The sequence below is a fragment of the Lepidochelys kempii genome, chromosome 6, assembly GCF_965140285.1.
Source record: "Lepidochelys kempii isolate rLepKem1 chromosome 6, rLepKem1.hap1, whole genome shotgun sequence".
In the NCBI taxonomy this organism is placed as follows: domain Eukaryota; kingdom Metazoa; phylum Chordata; order Testudines; family Cheloniidae; genus Lepidochelys; species Lepidochelys kempii.
Genome location: NC_136385.1, coordinates 66,504,832 through 66,526,308, shown reverse-complemented (window position 1 = coordinate 66,526,308; position 21,477 = coordinate 66,504,832). Strand labels below are relative to the sequence as shown.

The window sequence follows — 21,477 nt, the reverse complement described above, 5'->3', positions numbered from 1 at the left end:
AAGCATCCAAATGTTTGGGTGCTTATTAGAACTGAGTATCCTAACCTCTAGTCACCCATTACTAAGCAAATGTCTCAAAGCACATTTTTGCTATTCATGAATGAAGTCTTATGCTGCTAATCCCAGTGTGAAGTAGATAAGTATTCATATCCCCATTTTACAGAACAAGCGACTGAGGCACAAAGTGGACAGTTGATTTGCCCAAGGTCCCATTGTGAGTTTGTGACAGAGCCAAGAATGGAATAGTCTGCTGATGCCCCATCCGGTGCTTCAGCAACACAAAATCCTTCCACTCGTAAGGGTGCTGATTCTCCTAGCTCATATTTAATAAGCTGGTACATGTAATGCCAGATGCATCACATCTCAAAACAACTTTCAATGGCTATCTAAATTCACACTCCCCCTGTTGTTAGAAAGGCACATAGAATATTCAGTGCTCAGAATGTGTGTGTATGTGTATGTGTTCAGCTACAGACATATCAATATGCTAACCTCAGAAATGAGATTATCTCTTAGCCAACAGTCTTCCCCAAGTCCAACTGATTGATAGACGGTTCTCAGGGGAGATGAGCTCATTCGTGCCCAAGATTTATTTTACTTAGCTGGGATTTTATTATTATGCAGCTGCAAGAAAAAGCCCATTTTAAGTATCATTTCAGTTTCTTCCTAACACTGCATTCCCCAAAAAGAGTGAACTTCATCTGCAGAAAAATGCATTCCAGACATGGGCGTTGGGTAGCTCATAGGATGGTTAATGAGCTCTGTGAGAGCCTCTAGTTTTCTGGTTGGAATCCGCTCTAGTTCAGAGAATGACTTGAAGTTGTGGCCAGTTGATGGCTGTTTGCTGAAGTTGGTGTATTTTCTAATAGACAGATGTCCATGTTACAAGTGGCTTAAATGGCCACCTTGTCTCTATCTCAGCAGAAAAGCCAAGGATTGAATGGGCCATGGAGACTGAACTGTCCTTTCCCCTCCTCGGACTCTCCTGTCCTTCTCCCTTGTCACAGATGCAGACATTTATCATTTGTTCCCCTCCATGTACCCCAGTGATGCCATTCATCCCATTACCGGATGTCCCTGGGACCCAGTCTCATCCTATCTCCTACTCTTCTCCTTAACCTTTCACTCTCCTTTGACTCTCTCCCCCTCACAATATCCAAGTGCTGTAGTCTCTCCCTTCTGAAAAAAGACGCCCTTTCCCCCACTTGCCTCTCCAACTACCACCTCTTCTCCGTTTCATCTCTAATTTAATTGAACATGCTGTTTACAATCACTGTCTAGAGTTCTGCTCCTACAGTTCCATCCTAGACCCTCTCCACTCTGGCTTCAGTCCCATACACTCCTCTGAAATGGCTCTCAGCAAAGTTTCTTCCTGGCCAAAGCTCAGAACCAGGACTCTATCCTGACTGACCTGTCTGCCATTTGCAACACCATCGACCATGCTCTTCTTGAAATCTTGACCTCCCAGGACTTCCATGACTCTGTCATCTCTTAGTTCTCTTTCTCCCTCTAATCATTCCTTCAGCATGTCCTTCGGAGGATCCTCCTCATCTCCCCTCCAGCTTTCTACGGGGGTTCCACAGGGCTTTGTCCTTGGTCCCTTTCTCTTCTCTCTCTTCCCTTATCTTTGGATGATCTCATCTGCAAACACAAATTCAGCTTCCATCTCTAAGCAGACAGCTCACAGATTTACCTCTCTACTGCAGACCTGTGTCCTTCTGTGCAAACTAAAAGCTCAGCCTGTCCCACTGACATCTTGTGGATGTCTAGCCATCAGCTCAAGCTCAACATGGTCAAAACAGAGTTCCAGCCCCTCCCCACTACCTCCTTTCTTGATCAATGTGGATAACACCCCCATCCTGCCTGTCCCTCAGGCCCGTTACCTGGGTGTCACCTTCAAGTCTGACCTCTCTCTAAGTCCTCACATCCAGGCAGTATCTAAATCTTGCTAATTCTTTCTGCAGCACATCTCCAAGATGCAGCCTTTTCCTGTCCATCCACACAGCTAAAATGCTCATCCAGGCTCTCATCATCTCACATCTCAATCACGGCAACATCCTTGTCTTTGGCTTTGACAAAGACAATATTGCCCCACTCATACCCATTGAGAATACTTCTGCAAAGATCGTTTTCCTATCCCATCGCTTTGCCCATATTGCTCCTCTTTTGCATCCCTCCACTGGGTTCCCCTTCTCTTCCCCCATCAAACATAAACTACTTGTTGTTACTTTCCAGGCCCTTCATGACCAATCCCCACTTGACCTATCATCTCTGGTTCACTATCAAAAGGTCCACTTCTGCCTCCAGTCGGCCCATCATACCAGCCTCCGGCACCCACTTGTTAAATTTGCTTTGTGCTTTCTCCGATGCTGCCCTCCGTGCTTGGGAGGAGCTCCCCATACACATCTGCAAAGCTACCTCATTATCCACCTTCAGAACCCTCCATAATACTCTCCTTGTAAGTCTTCGAGCCTGTCTCTTTTTCTGTGTTTAAACAGCATAGAGCCCAGTGAAGCCCTCACTTCAGGCTGTGGCCTCTAGCACTTCTGTAATACAAAGACATAAGCCCTGCTGTGCCCTGGACAGGGGCCAGCGGAGCCACAGCCCAGCAGCTAATCTGTGAAGTTAGGTGGAGGATTGTGTCCCCTCACCCTCCAGCACAGCTACACTAACCAGTGCTCCTGGGCCATAGGAAGGGCCCGTGCCCAGGACACAGGAGGGTGGGGGCAGAATTTGGCTCTTAGAATAAAAACAGCAAAAGGAAAAGCCTCTTGGCAGTTCTGTTACAGAGCTACACTTGCTAGAAGGAAGTGAGTGCCGCTGGGACATGAGATGGAGGAGACTCCCTTGCATGCGCAGGCTGATGCTGACCCAGCCAGGTTTTCTCAGGTTTTTCTTATAGGTGACAAGCATTTTAGAGAGCAGGTTGGGGGAAGGGCAGTTCTGAGTCTCCTGCTGGCATCTCCTGCAGTGTCACTTTATTCCTTGACAAGCTGGTGCACAGCCAAGTGGGATACTCATTGTGTTTCACACTGGCAACAGATACACGGAAAGCCTTAGAGTGCTGTCCTGCAGGACTGAGATTACTACGGCTCTGTTTGGTATCACCTCTTTGTCTTTGCACGATAGCTGCTCTGCCTCCTTGCCCCTCACTCAACATGAACCGCACTCCTATTACCTCACTGTGTCCCCCAACTCCCTTGAGTCAAACGCCTCACCCTCCCTGCCCAGGATGGATTGGCCATGCACCCCATCTCTCTCTCTGAGCCATTGTCCCTGCTTCCTTATCCCTAGTTTGAGCTCCCACCTCCTTCCTACCCAGGGACGATGTTGAGAAGCAGGGGCAGCTGGGTCACATTGTGAGGGTAGGTCAGGCAGGTGAAGGTGTTCCCAGCCAAAAAGAGACAAAGTGCCTTGGGAACTGCTGTTTCTAAGACTCCTCATTTGCATACGTTTCACAGCAGTTCTTCCCCAGTTAGCATCCCCAGCCCCTAAAATCCCTGTGAATAAGACGACTCCCAGGTGATGCCCAGCTGATTAGGAAGGGGTAAATGTCATGAATGTAGCCCAGCTTCATCCAGCCTCTTTCTCCTGCGGGGGTCTCCACCCATGTTTTTATTCTAAATGAGAGTTATTGGGGCATCAGCTTGGTAGGCACCTGAGGATCAATGAGTCCTGTCCCCACCCAATTGCAGGCAACCCCGTTTTCACAGATGTCTCTGTCCTTCCCAGTTCTGGCTGGTACTAGAAGTGCCAAGAAGGGATGTGTTCCCAGTATTTCAGCCTCAAATGCTGCAATCTCACACTAAGCATGCTTGACACTGCTATAGTGCCGTCCATGGATCGATCTCAAAGCACTTCCCAAACATCAGTGACTTAACCCACATGATACCCATGTCAGTAGACAAGTGCTATTTCTGTGGTGCGGGTGGGGAAATTGAGGGCTGGAGCATTAAAGTGACAGAGCAAGTCAGTGGCGGAGCCAGGAAGAGGAGGCCTCAGAGACCTGACTCCCTGCAACACAGTCCCGCCGTCCTCCACAGAGAGAGCCTGACATTTCCAGACTGGTTTAGCAGACTGAATAACTCCGCATAAGGCTTTGAGGTGTTTAGTGAAACATTTAGTGAAAGCATTTTGTCCCATGGTAAGGCCATGTGGGCAGATTGTGACCCTGAATCAGGAGACAGTCTATCTGTAAGTCTGCATTGCCATTCACGTGAGCTATCAGCACTAACACTGACTGCCTGGGAATTGTCCACCTTCCCCACCTGTTAGATCTTGTCTTTTAGACACTGAGCTCTTTGGGGCAAGGATTGTCGCATGTTTGTACAGCACCTAGCAAAATGGGGCCTAACCTGATTGAGACTTGTATGTGCTCCCACAATCTGCATGTTAAATAACAGGAATAATGTTTGCATTCGCTTATGTTCAGACTAGAAGGCGTTAGGAGAAAGCCTTTCCTCCAGCTTTACCCATTTCTGAGAGACAGAGGAGGGAACCCAGGAAGAACTGCCAGGCTCCTTTTCTTGCCTGGTGTCTCCCGACCTTATCAAGCTAATTGGAGTTGACAGCCAGGAGTCCAGGGTGCAATCCACATTGAAAGCTGCGTGTTGAGGCTGATAAAAATAGAAATCAGGACTGGTTAATAATTAAGCTGCTGTTTGGCAGCGTTCACCTTGACAGACTTGATCTGCCAAATTAAAAATGGTCTTTAAAAAAAACTATCATAGCCCTTGTTATTTTTCTGCTGGGGAGGAGAGGGGAGAGTTTTATGCGCTCAGATACACTCAGGTGTAGAGAGGCACACGAAGGTAGGAGCATCTGATCATATCCCTCCTCCTGAAGGCCTCCCAAATTTATCCAATGAGCTCTTGGACACTGCAGCTGGACATACACCTCCTGCAGGGAATACTCCTCTGGGTTCAAGGACCTGTATTTTAGGTCAACCCAGACTTAAATTTAACTTTGGTATTTCCTGCCAATGTAGCATGTACTGCTTAGAACAAAGGACAGGGAGCCAGGACAATTGGGATCTATGCCCAGCAATACTGTTTATTTGCTCTTTGGCCTTGAGATATTCTCCTCCCTGCTCTGTGCTTCAGTTTCCACATCTGTAATGTAGGATAATAATAGTTCTCTGCCTCATAGTGAAGATACTGGTTGGGAGGCTTCACCAGAGAATCACTAAGATGGGAGAGACAGAGGGCTTGTCTTCACTACTGGGGTAAGTCGACCTTCGTTACGCTACTCCAGCTACGTGAATAACATAGCTGGAGTTGACGTAGCTTAGGTCGACTTACCCCGGTGTCTTCTCTGTGCTGAGTCAACAGGAGACGCTCTTCAGTTGACTTCCCTTACTCTTCTGGGAGAGCTGGAGTACCAGGGTCAACCGGAGAGTGCTCTGCCATCAATTTAGCGGATCTTCACTAGACCTGCTAAATCGACCCATGCTGCATTGATTGCAGCAGCGTCTGTCTCCCCGTAGAGGAGACAAGCCCTGAGAAGGTGACGTGTTGGTTAAGTCCTATATGTGTATATTAAGCACAACAGGCGAGATGACCTCTTATCCATGGAGAAATGGCATATTCATACTGCTGGATCTTGTCACGGCATTTGATACTCCTAGTCTGTGCCAGTGACTTAGCCTGGGTGGACAGGTATCTCTGAGATGACACCAATCTTTCCTCTCAAAATGAACACCCGAGAATCAGGATAAGCAACTACTCTCTGCCTTCATCTGTAGAGTCCCAAAAGTTTCAGTCCTCTCCTCCATCCGATTTTGCATGAAGGGTACATGAAGCTGCAGGAAGAGAACATGCAATAGCACAGTCTCAGGTGACAGCTTTATGCAGATGATGCCTAGCTCTACATTTCTTTAATATTCAACACTATCAGCACCCTCTCCCAGATACCATGGAGTCATTGACCCATGGATGAAGAATGGTTGGCTGAAACTCAGCGTGGAGAAGATGGAGGTTATGGTGATGGCTAGTGGGAAGCACAGGAGAAGTGTCTTGCACTCATCAAGAAAGATCAGGCCTTTTTGGCCTCTTCTCTGCTTCTAGGTGTCTAAGTGGTTGCAACTCATAACAATGCCCTCTTCCATCTACAGGTGGCCCATGCCACACCGTCCCCTGAGAGCGCAACACCCAGTGCTCCACTGTGTGCATTGGCTCTTGTGGAACACAGAATCAAAATCAAGGTTTTTAGTCCTGATTTCCAAAGCCCTCCAGGGGACTGGCCAAGGTTACCTGAGAATCTGGCTCTCTCCACGTGACCATGACTGCCATTAACAATATTACAGCGGAACAATACAACTATGAGCCACAAGGGTGATACACATGAGTGTAGGAGACAGAATGTTCTTCCCAGCTGCCCGTCAATTATGGATCTCACAGCAGAACGACCATGGGCCTCATCACCCACAGAACAAATCACAAAACTCGCTTAATTTACTTAGATTTTCCACAATAAATAAAACAAACAAATAGGAGGGAGAATGAAAAAGCAAAGCAATAATTTGTTTTAAAAAATCTGAGACTTGAAGGTGGCTTAGCTACTGTGATGATGAGCATGCTATAACTCTTGGATTTAGTGCCTAGAGATGTTGGTTTTTCTGTCTTGCTTACCAGACACTGAATTGGTCGTGTAAGTGGCACCCACAGGTGTCACTTACAGACATATGGTGAGTATGACACCGTTTAGTTGATACATGTGGCTCATACTGTCAACATTGTAGATATAAAGTGTCCAGACATAAGATTGCCTCTTAAATTAGCATGGAGAACTGGTGGAGATACAGAGGCTGAGTTAAGATTGTTTGGGGTACTCCAGCTCTGCACTTCAGTACTTTGAGGATTTTTTGAAGTTTAAACTTAACTTAGAATTTCACTGACTTTCTAATGTTTGGTTGTTTTTTAAAAATACATATTTGAAGCTTTCTTTTTCCCTTCACTTATTGAGACATATCTACAGACCTGGCCCCATCTTAATGAATCATCTAGGAATTTCCTTTGATGCTTTCATTTCCAAACATTTTCTGCTAAGTGTTCTGTGACATGAGCCTCTTAATTACCTAAAAACAAAATGTGCAATAGGAACCCCCAGGCATGTAGCAAAGGGCCAAAAGGGAGGACGTTGTCCTCTGGTGCTGCTACCCTGACCTAACTGTACTCCTGTCTCTGCCACTCTGTGGCCTCTGGTATCCTCTCCCCTCTCATGTCCTGTGCCCATTGTCTCCCAGCTCCTTGTCTCTGAGCTCCACTGTGCCTCGTTACTACTGGTTTTTTGGCAGTTGCTGCTGCCTCTGTTGCTCTGTTCAGTTTACCAACTTATTCCAATCTGCTGAAAAGAGGATTGCCAACTGTAGAGCTTGAGAGGTCTGCTGCAACACTTTGAAGTACATTATTGATTTCAAAAGATGGATGTATTTGTGTCTGCTTTTACAATGGATTAATGTTGTATCAACTGCCTTAGGATTCCTTGTGTATTTCATAAACTCTGCAGGCCTTGTAGGGTTTATAACATTTGCAGTCAATCTGGCAGGGTTTGTGAGTCCAGGCAAGGTTTACAAAAAGAGTCCAGGCAGAGTTTATAATCCCTGTATGACTTCTTGTGAGGAATAGGAGATCTGCTGGAATCTGAACAGGATTCATAAAACCTCAGTGTCTGTGGCATTACCTGGGATGTTTATAAACTGTACAGGAATCCCTGAGTAACTCCTGCCTCTGTGCTTGGCCAGAGCAAGACTTCTCTGTGTTGTATCTTCCCACTTCTTAGAGCCCTCCCACTCAGGTTCAGAAAGTCAGCAGTCTGAAATTTGTGTTGTCAAAGTGGCCACTTGCAAGGACTCTGAGTGGCATCCTGACACCCCTTGTTGATGAGATGAGGCTTGTCAGTGGGGATGACGCTGGCGTCAGCCGGACCGTTTTGTCAATCTCCAAATCTACTTGTTTGAAGGCGGTTGGTTGATTGGTTGTTTTATGAAATTCCTTGAAACTTGTCAAATAATAACGGTGGGACATGTCCATTAATCAGAGCAGCCTCCAAAGTCTGGAGAAGGCTCTCGGCTCCAGCCTGCAGATCAGAAGGATGCAACTCATCAGCAGCAGGAGACGTAGGAGCATTCCCTCCAGCAATCCCAACAGCATCAGGAGACTCCTGGTTGACTAGCACTAGTAGTCTTCTCCGCAGCCCCAGCACCAGAGGGAGAATCCTACTACTGGCTGTCATTAGGAGAAGCAACAGTACCCATTTCAGCAGCCCCATGAGCAGAAGGTGATGGATGCTGCTGACCTAACTGTGGGGAGCAGCAGTAGTATCCACCTGGCTGGCCCCAGCAACACCAGCACTGGTACCTGCTGGCCAGAAGCAGCAGTGTCCAGCTCATGAGCAGCTCAGGGACTCAGAGCAGGCACAACTTCTGTGCTAGCATTCAGATAGTCATTTCTGGCCTCTTACCCTGGATGCCAGTTCTGGGTGGCCTGTTCTGACTGTTCAATCACTTGCTGCTGGTACATCTCCAGCTGCCTAAACCTCTGTCCCTCCTGCTTTGCTGTTCCTGCAGCATGTCTTGGTCCCTCTGCTGGATTTACCCGCCCTTCTGCAAGTTCCTGCTCTCTCTTATACAGGGCACATACCCACTCACCAAGAGCAGTTTTTCCTCAGCAAAGCACATCATGGGCTTGTGCCATCCTAAGTTCAAACGCTGAAGTAGCGGCAAGGAACCCACCATCACCACCTTGCTGCTGCAGCTAGTTCTCCAACTCTGCCCTAGTCACTGGCCCCGCTGCTTGCTGGCTCTCCGTTTCAGCCTGTCAATGGCAGTGGGCTTGACGGGCCTCCTGTCAGCAGCCATTCAGTGTCATACTGTCAGGTGACCACATTGCTGCAGGATCTTATAAATAAGCCTGTGGAATTGGTAGAGGTGGTTTCCCATGGGACCTGATCCTGAGGGCCAAGCCACACTGCAGACAGCTTCTGAAGATAGAACATGTGCCAAGTATCCACAGGCAAGCAACTGTGTTCCTGCGCAAGCAGCTGGTACAGGTGTTCCCATACCTCGATGACTGGCTCATAAAGGGCCACTCCAGGTCTCAAGTGGAGACACAAGTCGACTTCATAAGAGCGACGTTCAACGAACTGGGCCTTCTTCTGAATGAGGGGAAATCAATGCTGTCCCCAGTTCAGAGGATAGAATTTGTAGGGGCAGTACTGGATTCAACACAAGCCAGGGCATACCTCCCAGAAGCAAGGTTTCAGCCCCTGGGTGACATCGTATGAGGTCTCAGGCAGTTTCCCACTACCACAGCAAGGAAACTTCTAGGACACATGGCAGCCTGTACCTACGTGGTGCAACATGCCAGACTCAAGCTTCGGCGTCTTCAGTCTTGACTAGCGTTGGTGTATCGGCCAGCCCGTGACAATTTGGACAGGGTCATGACCCTGCCCCGCCAGGTTCTCAACTCCCTCCTGTGGTGGCTCGACCCACGGGTAGTATGTGCAGGGATCACCTTCTCCAGCCCTCAGCCGTCTCTCTCCCTAGTGACGGAGGTGTCATCACTGGGTTGGGGAGCACTTCTGGGGAACCTCAGGACTCAAGGCCTCTGGTTTCATACAGAGCTCGCTCTCCACATCAATGTCAGAGAGCTGAGAGCAGTGCGCCTGCCGTGCCAGACTTTCTGTACCCACTTATCAGGGAAATGTGTATCAGTAATGACAACACCATGGCATATATATATATATTAACAAACCGGGGGTGCACGCTCCTCTCCCCTGTGCCAGGAAGCCCTCATGCTGTGGGACTTCTGTGTAGAACATTTGATACATCCGCAAGCATTGTACCTCCTTGGAGTCCAGAACGAGCGGACTATCTCAGCTGGTCTTTTCACAGCCACGAGTGGTCCCTTTGCCCAGACATTGCGATCTCAGTCTTCCATCAGTGGAGCTTTCCCCAGCTAGACCTGTTCACCACGCGATGCAACAGGAAGTGCCAGCAGTTTTGCTTCTTCCTGAATCACAGCCTGGGCTCCATCATGGATGTGTTTCTCCTCCCATGGGGAGGCCGTTCCCTACGCGCTTTTTCGCCCATCCCTCTCGTTCACAAGGTGCTTGTCAAGATATGGAGGGAACAAGCTTCGGTGATATTGATAGCTCCAGCATCCGAACCTCGAATCACTGCACCTCACAGCATGGAAGCTCCATGGTTGAACCCAATGGAGCTCTCTTGCTCTGTCTCAGTTAGACAAGTCCACCTAGGCAGTAGAAAACCCTCCACCAGGGCTACCTACCTTGCTAAGTGGAAGAGATTTTCAATCTGGTCCGTGCAGCATCATTCATCCCTGACGCTCGCCTCTGTGCCACTTATCTTAGACTATCTTCTCCATCTCAAGCAGCAGGGGCTGTCCATGTCATCAGTAAGGGTTCACTTGGCCGCCATCTCTGCCTTTCATCCAGGCGCAGAGAGCCGCTCGGTCTTTGCTAACCTTATGGTCAGCTGTTTCCTTAAAGGTCAGCCTGTCCCAGCTTGGGACCTCAATCTGGTCCATTCCAGACTCATGGGACCGCCCTTTGAACCTTTGGTGACATGCTCCCTGCTCTCTCTCTCCTACAAGGTAGCATTTCTGGTAGCGATAACCTCAGCCAGAAGGGTGTCTGAGCTCAAGGCCCTGACATCAGAGCCCCCTTACAATGTGTTCCATAAGGACAAGGTCCAGCTCAGGCCTCACCTGGCTTTCCTTCTGAAGGTTGTTTCCCAGTTTCTCACCAACCAGGACATCTACCTCCCAGTGTTCTATCCTAAGCGGCATTTGAGCAGCATGGAGCAAAGGCTTCACCCATTGGATGTCCGCAGAGCGCTAGCCTTCTACATTGAGAGAATGAAACCATTCTGAAAGTCTGTTCAGTTTTTCATGGCAGTGGCGGACAGAATGAAGGGTCTTCCCGTTTCTTCTCAACAGATTTCATCATGGATCATGTCCTGCATCTGTGAGTGCTACAACCAGGCAGGGGTGCCTGCTCCTCCAATCACTGCGCACTCCACCAGGGCTTTGGCCTCTTCAATGGCGTTCCTGGCACAGGTTCCCATCCAGGAAATCTGCAGAGCAGCGATGTGGTCCTCCATACACACTTTCATCACGGAATATGCAATCACCCAGCAGGCCAGGGATGGATGCAGCCTTTGGAAGGGCAGTGCTCCAATCAGTGGACAATTCTGAGCTTGAGCTTGGGAGTCACCTGATTGAAATGGACATGAACAAGCAGTCTAAGAAGAAAAAAGGGTTTACTCACCTTCTCTTAACTGTTGTTCTTTGAGATGTGTTGTTCCTGTCCATTCCAATACCCACCCTCCTACCCCTCTGTCAGAGTAGCCGGTAAGAAGGAACTGAGGGGGTAGCAGGTCAGCAGGGCTCTATATTGAGTGCCATAAATTACGACTCCAGGGGGCGCCCAGACCAACCCAACGGATGCTGCTATGGGAAAAATCTTCCGGCTTCCGCGCACATGCGTGCGCACACCCCTGATTGGAATGGACACAAACAACACATCTCAAAGAACAACAGTTACGAGAAGGTGAGTAACCGTTGTTTCATGAGGCTCTCCTACTCTGTCCAGGCCTCTTTTCACCCTTGCTCCCAAACATGTGATGCTAGTATATTGAGATTGGCCAGGAGAACTCTTCCATCCTTAATATGTGCGTTTGCACATGAAGCCCAAAAGTCACATGAAAGGAAGTTCCACCCCAAGCAGCCATGTGAACAAAAACCTATCACATGGAAGTCGGTGGGAAAGCAAACAAACATGGCCAGGTCCAATCACAATTCAGCATTTGAAGATAAATTCATGAATAATCATCCCCACCTTCACCCTAGTGCCAGTCTCCACTTTCATTTTGTTAGCCGAGCAAGCTGCGGTGGGGAGGAGTGAACCATAATTAGTACCATAGACAGCATCCACATCAATGGATTAGTTAATTCTGCGTCGTTACCATGGACAACACCACATGGGGAGCCTTCAGGGAGTCATCCAGGACCAGAGACAGCACCACAAGGGGCTGTCTCAGTGGATTGCTCCTCAGGGGCAGCACCACATGGGGCATCTTGTTTCCCACCTTCAGAAGTCTGGGAACACTTTTTACTCCATCAAGGATTAATCATCCAGTTTTATATGAAAAGAAAGCCCTCTTGGTCCCTGACCTATTTTTTCCTGTACAGTTTCCAGTGATAGGAATCCCCTAGGAAATGCACAATGTGATGTAAACATAATTACAGTGCAGAATGAAAGAATTAAGAGTGTGTATGCCTGCCCCTCTGAATATATATCTGGGTGAGAGTTACAGCAAGCCCTGAATGGAAGAGACTGCTCAAAGCAATTTTCTAATCAAAGGGGAATAAAAAGATTCTGTCTCTTGTTCAATTCAAACTAGAAAACTTGTCTGCAAATTAACATTTTCTTAAAAGGGCTCTTGTGCTAAAGCGTAACAAGAATTGGTGCTTCAATCCCACTAAAGCTGTGGTTGCTGAAGCAGGGGGAGGAATAGGGGGGTGTCTGTCAGACTAATAAAGGGGTTCAAGACAGGGTAAAGGACAATTTTTTAAAACAATTATTTATGTCCCGTGGTATATACTGAAATTTATGTCCCCTGGTATATACTGACCTTTTCTCCCTGAGATCTTTTGTGTTTTCAGTGAAATCTTGGCTTTTGCTCCTCAAAAACTTGGATGTTTCTATTAAAAATCTTAATAGAAACAATGTACTTGCAGGCTGCCAGTGAAAATGAGGGCAGCCCTGCAGGCGCACACTCTTTCCCAGTCAAGACGTTTCTGGGGTCGTGCTGCCAGTTCTCACTACATTCCAACTCTAGGTGATGTCCCTCTTGGGCCCCATTGCTATCTCCGGCTGCCGTGAAATAACCTGGACACATCACACCTCAGCATTCTGTAAATGGCAATGAATTGTTCTGGCAAGCTAGAGGTGAAAGTGGGGGCAGTCATGGGCCTGTTAACTGCTTCTTCCCTCTCCAGATTGACTGAGACCTTGTGGCCAGCAGCATATTCTTCACTCATTCCTCCTACAGAACTCCCATTGCCATCACTAGTGGTACCATGTGGATAAAGAGGGTAGAATATGTTCACAGTTTTACTAAAATCAGGTTTAGGGGTGCTCAGTACTGTAATAATAGGGATACCTAACCAAGCACTTTTCATCACTAGTGTGTTAGGGCTTGATCCTGTTCCCATTAAAGACTATGGGAAAACTCACATGAGCTTTAATGGAGCAGGATCTAGCCCTTAATGCACTAGTCTTTCACTTCTGGAGGCCTGGGTTGAAATCCAGCGTATGCCGCAAGGGCAGTCAGCTTGATGTGCTCAGTCTAGGTTTACAGTAAAGAAGCCCAGGGTAGGAATAACTGAGGGTGCTGCAGATCCGGAGTGAGGCATGTGGGCAGTAGAGGGGAAAGAAGGACTGGAATAGTCAGGGTGAGTGGGTAGGTAAGGACTGAGGCGCATTAGCATTACAGGGGATGCTTTCCCCAGTATGTGCCTGGCTCAAGCTGATGTGATAGGTTCCTCATTTTCAGGAGAAGTGTAATTCATTGAAAGTACAATAAGAAGCTCTTTAAAAAGCCCACTCACCTAATGTCCCACCATAAACTCTCATGAGGCTCATTGTGAACTCAGCAAAATGTGAGAGGTGTGTATTTGTGCCCAAGGCATTTCACAGCATCTACCAAGCGCCTCTGCCTTGTGCTGAGAGTCCAAGGGATGCTGTCTTTAGCTGATTGTTGATGCTGTTTTCACAGAAGTGGCAGAGAGGAAGCTGACCATCGAAGAGGAGGAAGCCAAGAGGATTGCAGAGATGGGGAAGCCCGTGTTGGGCGAGCATCCCAAACTAGAGGTCATCATTGAGGAGTCCTATGAATTCAAGGTCAGTGCTGGGTACCAGGGCTCTTCATGAGGAGATAATACAGTGTCACTGGAGAGGAAGCAGCTGGAGGGAAGGGATATAGGTAGCGGCTTGAACAGAGTGGACAGCCATGAGAGAGAGAGGGAGTGGCCAAGGGGAGAGAGAGAACGCACCTGAAGAAAGGGGCCTAGCAGAGAGAGATTAAGGGAGAACCCAGAGGAGAGAGGCATGAGGGAGCAGCTTCAGGAGAGATGAAGGGAAGGTGTATGAGCACCTTGTGGAGAGAGCCTGTGAGTTACCCCTGTAGAGAGAGGAGGAGCAAGTATCCTGAGATGATGGTGGACAAAGCAACCCGTCTAGAGAGAGCAGATGGGGTAGAAATGCCTGGGGAGAGGAAGGATGGATGAGGGGCAGGGAGAAGCTTCGCTGCACAAAGAGAAGGGCAGCTGCATGACTGTAGCCACCAGCCCCATCTTTAGGGCCTTCATCTCCCTGATGCGGGGAGTGCCTGTTCCAGCCCCTATGGAAGGCCGAGTGCTCCTCTCAGCACAGTGTTCTCTCAGAACAGCACGTGGTGTCAAAGCTGGTTTAACTGCTGTGCATTTTTGTCCCATTGACAGAGTACCGTGGACAAGCTGATTAAGAAGACAAACCTGGCTTTGGTTGTAGGGACACATTCCTGGAGGGACCAGTTCATGGAAGCCATTACTGTTAGTGCAGGTGAGGGGACCTGAGGGTGCCCAGCTACAACAAGGTCACCAACCCTAAGGGAATGTACTAGCAAGACTCGGCTCTCTGAGCGCCTGTGTAAGCCAGCCTGAAACTGCCTCTGCTTCCTCAGTGGTGTTCAGCTCCAACAACTCTGTGTACTGCAAACGTGCATGGATCATGGGTATCAGCTAAACCACGTGCATGGGATAGAAACCAGGAGTTTCAACTCTAAAAATGTAGCCCTCCAGCACCTAAGGGCTGGTCTACATAAAGATATAGTGCACGGCAAACCACAGCCAGGGCAGGAATGTATAGCGCACTCAGTCACTGTGTGGACCTTGCTACTGCACACTACAAGTTCCATAGTGTGCTTTGACCTACTGCTGTTCAAAACACAGTCACTGGATCAGAGAATGACTCTGCAGCCTGGTGGTGACAGCACCCACCTAGGCGATGGGAGATCCAGGATCCAGCCCTGCTCCAATGCCTGTTTGTTTAGATTCAGTGAAACAGCTTCAACAAGAGAGATTGGGAGAGACCCTTCCCCCCACCCCAAGAATATCCCATCTCTCAGATTAGAGCACCTTCCTGAGAGGTGGGAGACCTCTGTTTAAATCCTTTCTCCCCGTCTGTCAAAGGAGGGAATTGAACCAGTTTTCCCACATCCAAGATAAGTGTTCTAACCACTGGGTTAAAGTTCCTAAGATGGGCACCACCACTTCTTCTTCCTCTGGCTGTTTTGTGTGAAGTGAGGCAAGCACCTGGCTCATTCTCCCAGGTGTGGATCTCAAACAGAGCTAGGTGCCTCCCTGTAGCCTAGATTTAGGAACCAAACTCTGTGAAGGGGCGGGGCTTAGGACAGTGTTTCCCAAACAGTGGGTTGCAGGCCTGGTGTGGAGGGAAACCCCAATGGGGTTGGAGAGCAAGCCTGCCTTGCACTCAGCCCACAGAGGTACGGTGATTCACAGTGATTTTCTAGATTCCCCCCAACCCCCCAAAAAAGAAAGTGGTGAACTGTGACGCTCAGCATTGCAACACCTGTGGATTCAGACCTTAGCGCCCAGTTCGGGGAGGTCCTCAGCACTCTCATTGCAATTCAGGGTGCTCAGTAGTTTGCAGGATTAGGCCCCTATTTTGCAGATTCCAGGAATGCTTTGCAAACAATAGAGACTAATACACTGAAACGCAAACTAAAAACCATAATGAGCCAACAGCTGATGGCCATGTCCCTTTCAAGCTGGCACCAGGAGAGTGACAGGATAGTGTGTGGTGCAAGGTCAGCAGTTCAGAGTGCAGCTTGGCCATTTGGTGCCTTGGAGCCCTTTCAGAAAGGGGTTAATTCCCAGCCAGCTGTGGGGATGGGTTGCTGCACGGGCTTAGCTGGAGCTGCTTGCAAGTGAGTGAGCCCCAAAGGCAGCTTGTGATTCATGCATCTGAGACTGATGAGAAATAAAGGCGGGAATGGAAGAAGGGGCAAGAGATATCTGGGTTTCTTCTTGTCACTTCTTTCTATGCAGACTCTCTCTCTCTCTACCTCTGTCTCTCTCTATCCCTCCCCCCCCCTTTTCTCTCCTTCCCTCCTCCCCCCCCTTTTCTCTCCTTCCCTCCTCCTATCTTTATTTTCTTTCTCTCTCTCTCTTTCTCCATCCCTGATAGGATGACGGGAATGCTGCTCCACCCTGTGCCTCAGACTATCTGCCCTTAAGAACTCAGAAGCTTGATTAATTAAAGCCCTTGTTCAGTATTTCCTGCCAAGCATGCATTAGGGCACTCAACCTCTGGGGCACCGGCTCCTAGAGTCAGTGCTCACACCATGGCAGAATGGTGCTGCACCCAGATGGAACCAAATTCATGCGAGTTTAATCCAGTGTAATTAGTGCTTTGGTAATTGATTTTATTCTGGGAAGGGGGAGGGACTGGAGAAGAGTAGGATGGGAAATCCTTATACAATAGGTGTTTTATTTCATCCGCACTTCAATGAGCAAAGCCAGCTTTTGACTCTACGAAGGAATTGTCACAGAGAGCATTCACCCTAACACATTTATCCCTTTGGACATTTCTAGACACACATCCTCATGTGCGGCATAAGGGTTAACAAGGCAGTCGGGCATCAGCAGAGACGCTAGTGCAGCTCCCTGTAACCGGTGCACAGCGTGCCATCTCTGTCATGTACTGCTCGTACACAGTAGGTGCAGGGCTGCTACTAGCAGACCAGACTTCTATACCAGACAGTCTACAGAGCTTCCATCCTGGAGAGAGACAAGAAATGTGTAACCTTTACAATACTTTAATGCGCTGCCAGGTATCACTGTTACCAGCTCAGGCAAGATATGTTACACATGGTGCCATCTAGTGGCTGAATGTTATAATATAGTTTTAGCATTGCATCACATCCCTCCCTTTATGTTTTTCATTCATACCATTTATAAAATGTACACTATCTTTTAGTATGTATCAGTCTGTTAAGTGTTCTGAATCATACTGGTTTTTTAATTACACAACCCAAATGCATAACAACTTGGTCTTCTAGCTGCCCATTAGTTGCAACTACTGTCTCTGGTCAGTTTGGAATCTTTGCATTATCTTCTTGTTGTTCTGCATCCACCATCTGTAGGGTTTGTTCTTTTGATTGGTCCTTCTGAGGCAAAAACTGTAGATGTCGACAGTTTCTGTTGAACTCTCTACTGTCAGTCTCAGTCACATATGATCTGGGTAATTAATTCTTTTTCTTTAGGACAGTTGCAGTTCTTCATGCTTCTTCTCCATCCAGTTTGACACAAACACAGTCACCAGGTTCTAGACTTGTTAGCTCTCTGAGTGTCATCTGTTGTAAAAAGTGTTCATAAGGTCTTTTAGCCTTTTTATCCAATTGTCTGCTCTCTTTGTGTCTGGCCACTTTTTGGAGATAGATTCTTTTCTGAAGTTGGAACAGCAGTTCTGAGTTGTCTTCCCATCAGGAGTTGTGCTGGACTATATCCACTAGCTTCTACAGATGTCGATGTGTATCTCACAAGAGAAAGGAATGGATCTTCCTGCTGTAGGATTTTCTTGGTTGTCTGTACAGCTCTCTCAGCTTCTTCATTTGCTTGTGGGTAATGTAGGTTGCTAGTAATATGAAAAATCATATTTTGTTTGGAAAAACGTAAATTCTGCTACAGTGAATTATAGCCTGTTGTCCACCACTGGTTTGTTCTGAAATACCAAAATGAGCATTTGTTTCTCAATAATACTGTGACATGTTATGTCTTTCAAGTACATTATTTCTATATACCTGGGAAAACAGTCCATTATGACCAGATAATGATATCTTCTGAATTCAGATAAATCTGCAGCTAGTCTCTTCCAACGTCTGTCTTGTAGAGGTGTTGTCATTAAAGGGTTTTGTGTGTGTGTGTGTGTGGTGTTGGTGTGTAAGACCTGCAATGTTCATTTGCAGATACTTTATTCCCTTGCTGATGCCTGGCCACTACTCAGACTGGTTGGCCTGTTCACTGCATTTAGTTAGCCCTTGATGTCCTTTATGGATGAGGTTTAAGATTTCTTCTCTCATTGCATTTGGAATTATGATGTAATCACCTTTAATTATGAGTACATTTGACTCACTTAATTGTCCATGCACCAGAAAGTAGTCTCTTGTCACTTCCTTAGTGTCCTTTAGATACTTTGGCCAGTTAGACCTCATGTAACTGAGAACTTCTTGAAGTTGTGTGTCTGTTGAGGTTGCTTTTTGTAGCAGGTATAGTCTGTTTTCTGACTCTGGTCAGCATGTGTCCATAGCATCCATGTATGCCTTTACATCATCTTCAAGCTCATAGATAATTGAGTATGATGTTGGGCTCCATGACAGAGTGTCCATGTAACAGTGTTCACTCACCACTCTGTTGCCTCCTGCTGGGGTTGTCATGGGAATTAGCTCTGCATGGTAGTGTGCCCTCTTTGGGTGGCGCCTCAACTCCCTCACTCCTGCTTTAGGACCCACATCTCTCCAAAGACCATGGCGTCCGCTTCAGTGACACAGTCCTCTGGCCATGCTACACCCTGTGCTCCCCCATTCCAGAAGACCTGCAGTCTGCTGTTCAGCCATTTCTCTTAGTGGCAACAGCAGCAAATTATCTGGCCACTTCCTCATGGCCCCAGCATCCTCTTAGCCCTTGCCTCAGCCTGCAAACCCCAGCCAGGAGCTGTCTCTCACTGCCCCAGTCCCTGCTTGCAGCACTGCTCTGTCCAGGGTACTGGCAGTTCTCTCAACCCTCCAGAGACACAATCCTTCCTCCAGGGACTCCCAGCAGAGAACTGCCTTCCTCTGCCCTGCAGCTCCCTTTTTATATGGGCCTGCTTGGCCTTGATTGGCTGCTCCCTTCAGCATTTCTCTGATTGGCTGCCCCTGGTGCAACCTCCCCTTTTAACCCCTTTTCTCGCAGTGAGGGGCAGCCACCCCATCACAGTCTGCTACTACCAGATTTTTTCCCAAGAACATATTTAGCAATTGGGTTGCGAATCCTGCAAGGTATATGTACAATATATGGTTCAGCATTGTCTCATGGGGTTATTTGTACTGCATCTCCTTTCAAAAGTCCAATCTCACCAAATACTTTGTTGAATTCTTCCACCTTTCTCTCTAAACACATCATGGCTGCCGCTGGTAAGGCTGCTGGTCTTTTATCTTTTGATAACATATACTCTGAATGCAAATCTTTTGTCTTTGTAAGTTGTTTCTGTGGTGAACTGGCCCATGCTGTTAGAATACCATCAAGACTGTATCAGGTGATTTCAGATCTGCGAGTTTTGAAGGTAAATATATGTACCTTCTGATATGATCGTCATATTTGCTTCTGAGTCAGTTTTCAGGTCAGTAGTCTTTCCATTAACATTCAGTCTTGCTCTCCAGATGGCCTCTGTGTCATCACATTGGTAGATCCCAGAAACAATGGCTCTTGACTATCTGTAGCAGTCAGTTCCCTGACTGTCTTACTATGGCAAACAGCTGCAAGATGTCCATATTTTGTGCATTGATTATACCTTGCATCTTTGGAGGGACACACATCTTTTGGGCTATGGATTTTTCCACATCTTGTGCAGTCTGAAAGGTTTTGTAGTTAGTTTGGATCTTGTCCAATATTGCCTCATGTCTTATGGTAATTACTTTTAGAAGTCATGCTGTGTCTCTTAACTGTCTTATTTCCAGTTTGAAATTGTCTGGCTTCAGCATCCAGCCATAGGTTCCTGTCATGCCTTTCTCTGCTAAACTAAAGAGCCCTTTAGTACCTGGTATTTTTAAGGTGGTTATACACTGTAATGAAATCAAAAGAAGCAGCCCAGGACTAACAAGGAATGGTTTTGATCCATTGACCTCTGGCTTATGGGCCTAGCATGCTTCCTCTATGTAGAAGAGCTTAGTTCCTATCACAGTCACATGGTTCCTTAAGAAACAGGCAGCAGTCCTTAAACCCAAGAACCAACTAAGGTTCAAGTTCTGTCCTTGGGGCAATTCTGAGAATGCCTACACCAGACACACATTACTGTTTGGACAGCTTTTGGAAGTTTTGTCTTGAGTGCCAGTAGTATTGTATGGAGAAATGGTGACAACTTTTGTAGTTACAGTTGAGTAGTGCTTAATCTACTTACGTTTGGTCACTGGAGCTTAGTGCTCCCTTGCTTCAGGGGATATGCAGTCCTCAGCAATTGGCCCAGTCACAGTTATTAGATTTGTATAGCTAGCTTTATTATGAGTAACAATGAAGATACCATAACAATAGGAAGAGACTGAACATAGGAAGCATCATGCTGGAATAGCCCAATTGTTCACCTAGTTTGGCATCTTGTGTCAGGAACTGGCCTGTGGCAGATTTTTCAGAAGAACATATAAACCCCCCTATATAAGGTACATAGGTATGTTATACTGTAGAATGGATGGAAAATTTCATTCCTGACCTCTGCTGGTGATCAGCCCGTTCCCAGAAAGATGGGGATTGAGAGCCCTTGTAATTTTACCCAACCTTCTTGCAGATATCCTTAGTTTATCAGTTTCTGCTTTTTTTCTTAGTATTATTTAGCTTTGTGCCTCTATAATGCCAATCAACAGTGAGTTCCACAGGCTAATTACATGTTGCATAAGAAAGTATTTACTTTTATCCCTGTAAAATGTGTTGCCTTTCAATTTCAAGTGCTCACTCATGCTTGTCATCTGAGAAAGTATAAATAGGAATGCCTGACTGGCCTTCACTATTTTCATGATGCTGTCTGCATTGCTATGGTGATAAATATGATCAAATCCTCTGTGTACTGGTACAAGAACGACATTAAGAGATGATTCTGTGATTGCTGATCCACTTTCAAATACCCTGATGCCATTTCAAGGCAATCCTGATATTATCCTCAGCCTCTTCCCCACCTCACTCAATAAACCCAGGAAAGCAGAGAATAGGTGAAGCTGGCGGAGGAGTTTATTTGCTCCAAATAAACAAGCACTAAGGCAAACTTGTGTGTACTTGACTGATGGCTCTCTCTCTGTATACCACAGAATTTAACTGCAGCTAAATTTTCTAAAGCCACATCTGGATTGGCATCTCCTAGCATGCCGATGTCCCAGGAACAGCCCCCTCAGATACTCCTGCTGCGCTGCTGAATGTGTAGCTCCTATCATTCCATTGATAGCCTCAGAATGTTAACTGACGGGGGTAACACTGCAGGCCTGGTGGAGAACAGCTGGGAGAGGAGAAAGCTGGTTAACACTCTCTAATGCAGCATATATTCAAGATCAGGAACATTAGCACGCAAATCATTGGTTGCCCATCACCTCCTGGGCAGCAGAAGACAGGTGCTTTGCTGCTGAGTTTTTAAGGCTGTCACAGAGAGCCCAGT

General features: G+C 47.2%; 1 protein-coding gene across 3 annotated transcripts in view; it reads left to right on the top strand.

The window, feature by feature from the left end:
- The window catches only part of SLC8A3 (solute carrier family 8 member A3), a 196,684-nt gene that overhangs the window by 169,367 nt on the left and 5,840 nt on the right, over positions 1–21,477 (top strand). For all 3 annotated transcript variants that reach the window (XM_073348493.2, XM_073348492.2, XM_073348491.2), the window contains 2 exons: positions 13,802–13,926; positions 14,526–14,625. In XM_073348493.2, coding sequence (XP_073204594.2) covers positions 13,802–13,926; positions 14,526–14,625 — 225 coding nt within the window. The remainder of the gene's footprint in view (positions 1–13,801; positions 13,927–14,525; positions 14,626–21,477) is intronic.